The sequence below is a fragment of the Diplotaxodon limnothrissa genome, linkage group LG16 (genome assembly GCF_057381915.1).
Source record: "Diplotaxodon limnothrissa isolate DT_005_m linkage group LG16, D_limnothrissa_male_GT1.1, whole genome shotgun sequence".
NCBI classification, from domain to species: domain Eukaryota; kingdom Metazoa; phylum Chordata; class Actinopteri; order Cichliformes; family Cichlidae; genus Diplotaxodon; species Diplotaxodon limnothrissa.
Window position 1 is genome coordinate 10,097,050 of NC_140611.1, and position 8,399 is coordinate 10,105,448.

General features: G+C 41.3%; 1 protein-coding gene across 1 annotated transcript; it reads right to left on the reverse strand.

The window, feature by feature from the left end:
* Positions 1–398: 398 nt before the first annotated feature.
* On the reverse strand, positions 399–7,634 carry lacc1 (laccase (multicopper oxidoreductase) domain containing 1). The gene is made up of 5 exons (XM_085374650.1): positions 7,154–7,634; positions 5,812–5,990; positions 4,868–5,033; positions 4,249–4,474; positions 399–680 (listed from the first exon to the last, which is right to left on the reverse strand). The coding sequence occupies exons 1-5, from the start codon at positions 7,632–7,634 to the stop codon at positions 500–502; spliced, it is 1,233 nt and encodes a 410-aa protein (XP_085230776.1). The 3' UTR covers positions 399–499.
* Between the last annotated feature and the right edge of the window lie 765 nt (positions 7,635–8,399).

Below are 8,399 nucleotides of genomic sequence, written 5' to 3' on the forward strand. Positions count from 1 at the left end.
CACTGCAGTATCATTGTCAGACAGAAATGAGCTTCACTGACTCATATTGGACTCAGCCACAAAGTTTTGCAGTTTCCCTCTAGAGTCCATAGATGTCAATACATATTGCTACTGCTGAGGTGAACAGTGGACTGACAGCCTGCACTCACTACAGATGAATGGAAGCCACCTTAGCTAGGATTGTGCATTTGAATTGGGAGCGGTACGAAAACAGAACTCAGTTGAATGCAGTCTGCTATGTACTGACATCTAGTATTGAGATTTTGCACATTGTAACTTTAATCCTCTAGTTTATTTGAAGATTAGAATCTGTGGGACATGCAAAATTATCCTTAAAGCTGTAAATATCAAACAGTAAATTAGCAAACAATTGGTTTTTAGCTATTTTCTGTCTGCTGCTTTTAACATTTTTTATACCACGTAATTTTACCAAAAAAGCACATTGACTTTGTGGAGCTTTAGCTGACAACAATATGAGGTAAGTGTGCTAAACACTCATTCATTCATTCGTTTGTTTGATCCACAGGAAGCCCACCTGTGTGCCAAAGTTAAGCCCATCTCTGACATGGGAGAAGTAGTTTTCAGGGTGACATGAGGTGCAGGGCGTCACGCAGGACCAGTGCGTCATCGTGTTGTCATGGATGTGCTCGGGCAGGACGCCACCTTTCTGGAGGAGAACTCTGGGATGGGAAATTAGACATATTGTTTGGTTCACAGCTGAGCGAAAAACAAATCCCATACAGTGGGGCAAAAAAGTATTTAGTCAGCCACCGATTGTGCAAGTTCCCCCACTTAAAATGATGACAGAGGTCAGTAATTTGCACCAGAGGTACACTTCAACTGTGAGAGACAGAATGTGAAAAAAAAATCCATGAATCCACATGGTAGGATTTGTAAAGAATTTATTCGTAAATCAGGGTGGAAAATAAGTATTTGGTCACCTCAAACAAGGAAAATCTCTGGCTCTCACAGACCTGTAACGTCTTCTGTAAGAAGCTTTTCTGTCCCCCACTCGTTACCTGTATGAATGGCACCTGTTTGAACTCATCATCTGTATAAAAGACACCTGTCCACAGCCTCAAACAGTCAGACTCCAAACGCCGCCATGGCCAAGACCAAAGAGCTTTCGAAGGACACCAGGAAAAGTATTGTAGACCTGCACCAGACTGGGAAGAGTGAATCTACAATAGGCAAGCAGCTTGGTGTGAAAAAATCAACTGTGGGAGCAATCATCAGAAAATGGAAGACATACAAGACCACTGATAATCTCCCTCGATCTGGGGCTCCACGCAAGATCTCATCCCGTGGGGTCAAAATGATCATGAGAACGGTGAGCAAAGATCCCAGAACCACACGGGGGGACCTGGTGAATGACCTGCAGAGAGCTGGGACCAAAGTAACAAAGGTCACCATCAGTAACACACTACAACGGCAGGGAATCAAATCCCGCAGTGCCAGACGTGTTCCGCTGCTGAAGCCAGTGCATGTCCAGGCCCGTCTGAAGTTTGCCAGAGAGCACATGGATGATACAGCAGAGGATTGGGAGAATGTCATGTGGTCAGATGAAACCAAAGTAGAACTTTTTGGTATAAACTCAACTCGTCGTGTTTGGAGGAAGACGAATACTGAGTTGCATCCCAAGAACACCATACCTACTGTGAAGCATGGGGGTGGAAACATCATGCTATGGGGCTGTTTTTCTGCCAAGGGGACAGGACGACTGATCCGTGTTAAGGACAGAATGAATGGGGCCATGTATCGTGAGATTTTGAGCCAAAACCTCCTTCCATCAGTGAGAACTTTGAAGATGAAACGAGGCTGGGTCTTCCAACATGACAATGATCCAAAACACACTGCCCGGGCAACAAAGGAGTGTAAGAAGCATTTGAAAGTCCTGGAGTGGCCTAGCCAGTCTCCAGACCTCAACCCCATAGAAAATCTGTGGCGGGAGTTGAAAGTCCGTGTTGCTCGGCGACAGCCCCAAAACATCACTGCTCTCGAGAAGATCTGCATGGAGGAATGGGCCAAAATACCAGCTACTGTGTGTGCAAACCTGGTAAAGACCTATAGTAAACGTTTGACCTCTGTTATTGCCAACAAAGGTTATGTTACAAAGTATTGAGTTGTGTTTTTGTTGTTGACCAAATACTTATTTTCCACCCTGATTTACGAATAAATTCTTTACAAATCCTACCATGTGGATTCATGGATTTTTTTTTTTCACATTCTGTCTCTCACAGTTGAAGTGTACCTCTGGTGCAAATTACTGACCTCTGTCATCATTTTAGGTGGGGGAACTTGCACAATCGGTGGCTGACTAAATACTTTTTTGCACCACTGTATATGAATTCAATATTAAAGACCTTAAAGCTTAAAGCTACTATTTCCAACACATACTCAAATAGTAATGGCTGAAAATTTAAACAAGGACCTCCTTTCTCTCCTCTTATCTCCTCTCCAGACAACCCAGAATGGGTAAATGCAAGAAGACCCTTAATCTTAAACTGAAGCTCTTACTTGATCTTATTGATTAACTCCATAATAAATATAACACACTCTAACACTAGTGACAGAATGAAAGTGAACTTGGAGAATTCACTCAGCTATGATTTCCTCTGAGATGTATTTAAGTTCAAGTCTGAGTCATCATTGAGTGGCTGCCACAGTTACCTTTTACATATTCAAAGAACGAGACTAGTACATCTTGGAACATCTCTGAAAAATAGAATCTGGGTAGTCAGTGCATCCACTAGTCTGTTTAGTCTGTTTAAATACACTTTGAATTTGTATCGTGAACATTTTCTGAAATTCAGGTTAAATTTGAGCCAGACTCAAATGAAAAGGGCATCTTCAGAATGCTTTTATGACCTTAGTAAGAAAATATAAATTTTATGTGAATGCCGATCAACATCCACAATAAATCCTAAATTTGCTCTGCAACAATCAGTTTTCCCTCATTGGTTAATCTTAGAGGTGGGAAGTAATAACGTAGAAATACTTCATTACTGTACTTAAGTAGAATTTCCAGTTATCTGTTCTTTACTCGAGTAATTTTTTTAAAAAGTGGCAGGTAATTTCAAATGCAGCGTTTCTATCAGCGAAACACACACAATGTGTTTGTGTGCAGTTTGTCACACAGTGTGTGTTAAAGGTCCGGCTGCTGTATTTTACAGAGAGTGAAAAGAAAGAGGGCTAACTTCACTCACAGATGGAGAAAGATAAGAAATACAGGACAGGAGAGGAAGGAGAGAGCTTAGATTTAAAGGTAAAGATTGCTCAGTGGTGATAAACTGGAAATTTAAGAAAATCTATGTCACGGCTGCCGAGGCGAGCCGTGTGGAGTTGGAAAAAGGACCCAAGAGCAAGCAGTGTATGAAAAGATTAGTGGAGTTTATTTACAAGGTGTCAGTGGCAGGAACAGAAAACGAATAATGAGACAAACTAACGGAAACCTAAACTGGGAAAACTAAAGAGCAACTAGAAATCCACAGGACACGGGGAGAAAGGCAGAGAGACGCAGACTGACGGAGGATACAAAAACGCAGAGAGACACAGATGAATGCAGAAAAGCGCGGACTTACATGGAGTAATACAGACGAACCGGCAACAGGCAGGAGAACACACAGGGCTTAAATACACACACCAGTAATCAGGGGATAAGAGACAGGAGGGCAACACAGCTGGGAGAAATCAGAGCTGACGGGACAGGGGAAATGTAAACTGAACACACTCACATCAGACATGAACCTTCAGAATAAAACAGGAAATTAACAGACAGAGAACCAGACAGGACACTGAACTTGACAGGCAGACTCATGAGCAGACACAAAAACACCATGGACAGACAGAGGGAACACAGAGAAGTGGGAGCAGGCAGGCAAAGAACAGAAACCTAACAAATGGCAAAATAACAACAGAATACACACTCGGAATGAACAAAAGCATAAGGAAACACAAAACACTGAGTCCTCAGACTCAGGACCATGACAATCTACTGAAGCTCTTAAGAGAAATTATTTTGAGTTGTGATTCATTTCTCCACACTACGACCTTGCAATTGGTTTTAGGGATCCCCACCTGCTGAATCCCACTTTAACCTCTTCCCTATTCATTCTCTTCATTACAGACCAAGACTCCCTCTACAATGTAGGCAACAGAATATAGAGCTATTTTCTTTTCCTTGTTCACAGAGATTCTGTACTTTTGTCAGCTCTATTTAATCTATTGTTCTCGTTTCGTGAGCCGTACCTGTTGGCGAGACGGATGTCGACGTGTGGTCTGGCTGATTCTGGATCAGGAACACAGTCTGGATGGATGCTCATGAAGTCCAACGCCTGGTCTCTTTCCATGGTATAGCAGCAGGGTCCCACTGATGGTCCCACAGCCACCACAATGTTGCTAACTTGGCAAGCAAATTCTGTCACCATGGCATTCACAGTGGCCATGGCAACCCCCATTATGGTTCCTCTCCAACCTGTAAATGTAGCCATTTCATCGTCAGAGTTCATATTGTAAAGTTGTACCACTGCAGCCTCTTTTGCACGCTCTCTTCAACGGTTTGGTTTTATCTTGAATAAATAAATCCTCTAGGGGGCACCAAAGGCTAAAACAAATTATATAAAGAGTCTATAGAATAATTAACACTGAAAGAATTTACTTTGATTCCAAAGAATGTTGAAGTGTGTGCTTTCTGCAAAGTCTTCTTAAGTTCCTCTACTCAAGTTTCTCTTTCACACACATAGACATATTAAAAACACTAACTAATAGTTCTGATGTGCATTTTTTTTCTTGATTGGCCCCCAATGAGATGATGGTTCCCTAAATTAGCAGTCAGTGGTCAAAACTTTGAGAAGCAGTGAGGGCTGACCTGCATGTGCGACTCCGATAACTTTTGCGACGGGATCAGCAAAGAGGAGCGGCATGCAGTCGGCCCCTGGAGCTGCTAAGACGAGCCCAGTCTGATTGGTCACCATTGCATCGTAATTCTCGGGCTCAGCTTTCCCCAAGACCCAGACATCGTTAGCGTGGTTCACCTTCAGAAAACAAGCCGACAGTCCTTTAACAAAACACTGATCTCACATCACTGACCCTCAGCACTGAGGTCAGAACAAAACTGTCCCGAAGTTGGAAAACAAAAAAACAAAAACAACTAAAAATAAAAAATGAGTGTAATCTGTTAATTATTTGTTACTGTTGCATATTCATTTTCTTTGACTGTGAATGCTCGTTTGCTTTAGTTTGTTAACATGTGAAATACGTTGGTGAATATTAAAAACAAAAGATTATATCAAACAGATGTGCATCCAGAATTAAATATGTAAAACTTGCACCTTAATATATGCAAGATGATATATTTTTATACATGCTACTCGCACTTTAAGGTGCGGCTGAGCCGATATTTTAAGTCTGATATTTGGTGATTTAAAAATCCGATATTCCAATATAATATTTTTTTTCTTTCAGACACATAGAATCTAAACAGGTTTCTCTATGTCTGTTACACGGAGCTATTTATTGCTCATTTGCGCTCTGTCTGCCAGCTTGGATCAGCTGGTTGTTTGTTGTGTTTGGAATGTGGACGTTGCAGGATGCCCTCTGGTGGACAAGTCATGCAACATCAACATTCATAACATGGTTGTTTCTCCAATCTCTTCTTTACTTTTTCGTTTTTCATACAGTTAATATCAGCTGATAATTGCAGGCTGCCAGTTGGTCAGACTCTAGCTTTAATTACTACAAATATGTTCCAACACCCTTTTTACATAATACAGATAATACATTAAAGGGCAAAATTCTAATAGTGTTGAGTACCTTGACTAAATGCATGGGCTGAGGATGGAAACCAGCATGGAGGGCTAATCGGCGCCTGTTCTCCATTACCACAGCCACTGGGTCCCTCCTCCTGCAGCTGCTGAACAGATTCAAGGAGGATAAGGTCGAGATGTAGGACACACCACCTGTACGGGTGCTGAAGCCATGACCAAAACAATCTGAGACAAAGAGGGAGAGAAAAAAGGTAAACTGCTTTTCTAAAATAACACATTGAAATAAATACATTTAATAGCATTTAAATGAATGCTAAGCTACTTCTAGCTCAGTTTGTATTTATTTACCAACATCTTGTCAACAGATTATACTTTAATAGAAATTTTAACACAGTGCACTAAATGATAAGAAAATTCATTAAATGTCAGGATTAAATGATAACATGAGCTGATCTCATGCACAGTTGTGTGAAAAAGTGTTTCCCCCCCTTCCTGATTAACTATTTTTTGTATGTTTGTCACACTTAAATGTTTCAGATAATCAAATAAATTTAAATTCTAGACAAAGATAACACAAGTAAACAATTTCTAAATGAAAGTGTTTATTATTAAGGTGGAAAAAATTAAACCTACATGGCCCAGTGTGAAAAACCTTTTCACACCACTGTATGTCTCCTGTTATCAGTTCACTAGGACATATTTGCATGGACAAAGGAGTCCAACGGTATATGGTGTTGGGTATTGGTACATTCTCAGTTTCCTCTTTATCTAATAGATATATCACTATAGTTTAAGTGGTTATCAAATGATTAGACTTTATTATAAAATTAAACAGTCAAGTAGCAGTGAATCACTGTTTTTCCTCCATATATTAAAGACTCTGGAATTTACTATTGTGCAATATATAGTATCAATATATAGTATATGTATGACATATTAAGTTTTGATAGACAAACTCATTCTATCTTCCTTTCAAATATACACCCATTTACAGAAAATGGAAAACACGCTGTTCCCAAATAGTTAGTGTGGGACGGGGAAGTCAAACTGTTTTCATTTCACATATCGTGCACTAATGTTAACAGGAACCTTAATTGTTTATTTATTACCGTACTTTGCTACTGTATGACTACCAGTGGGTGAGATCTTTATCAACAGGAGAAGCTGTAAAATATATAAAAATACACCTAAAAGTTTAAAATCTATGCACTCGTTCACATTTTTAAAAATAATTCAATGGCCCAAATTGGAGTCTTTGTACGACCGATTCTGGCCCTCGAGACTTGTGTTTGACACCCTTGATGTAGGAGGAGAAATCCAAACTCCATTCACTATACAGTAATTTAATAACTCCATAAAACTCATAAGTATGTTTTGCTTAAGCCGACCTGGAATGAGCGCAGACTTCAGAACTGTGAGTTCTCCCTTCAGCGCAGGAAGCTGCTGCATAAACGTCGACACTTCTTCGCCAGGTGAGACCGAATCTGTGGAGGCTCTGCAACTAGGACAAGTCTCGTCCACCGGTCTCTGCTTGTACTGGAAGTCGTATAGGGCCGTAAAAAGGAGGTTCTGGTAATGAGCCAGCACCTCTTTGCCCTGTGCGGTGGTGAGGACCGTGATCGAGCTCAGGTCCAGCTGGTCCAAAGTCTGCTTGAAACGGTACAAACTCTCCACTGTGGAGCTCGAGTCCAGGATGTGCACACTTTTGCAGGAGCTCAAGAACGTGTCTACGAAGCCGTTTTTCTCCCGGTAAGTGTTCCCGCACAGCACGAAGACCTGCGAGTCTGAAACCGAGTCCTCCAGCAGAGAAGCGCCCGTGCATGATGCACAGCAGCGGTGAAGCAGATCCACCAGCATGGCTCGACTCATCGCGGAGAAGCTGAAGTATCTGCCGCTCAGCACACAGAGAAAACTCGCAGACAAACGCAGACTCCCTGCCCTTTATGCGGGACCGCAAGGAACGTGTTTGACAACCAACATACCTCAAAAACTACAGAAACTACAGCTGACTCAGTACTTCCTGCACTGCACAGTCGCTCCGCCCACTCTGGAAAGTCCTAACGCTCGGTGGAAATTCTTCTTTCCTCAGCAGCTGCTGACTGCTGCATACAGTAAAGGTCGAGTGAAGTCCAAGTGTGAACAATACAGACTTTTCTGCAAAACATTAGGAGCACAGCATGCTGGCCACAAACTGCACCAGCGTGTCCCCGAGAAATACTGCAAGTATTAACCTATTAGCACACAGTGTAGGCTAAACCGCTACAGCATGTCTGTAGACACTCATGTTGTCAAACTGATATAGATCAGATAGAACGGCTTATTCTAATATTATTAAAGCAACATTTTAACCTTTTTAATGGTTTTGCATAATGTTATCATGTTGAGGTTATAAATGCATGAATAGGTTTAATCTAATGCCGTGAATAAATCAGAGTATACACCAAATGGAGTTCCTATTTTCTTTCAGCTGGTAAATACTTGATTGGAGTTTAGTATGTGTCATTTTCATGCTGTCATTCAAACAGTATATAGTACTGTGTATTAGAGTCAGCCCCCATTTCTTTATATTTTGCTAGGAAAATGGGAAATAGGTGCAGCAGTTTGTTGAAACGTGTACAGGCCTACATGGAACTA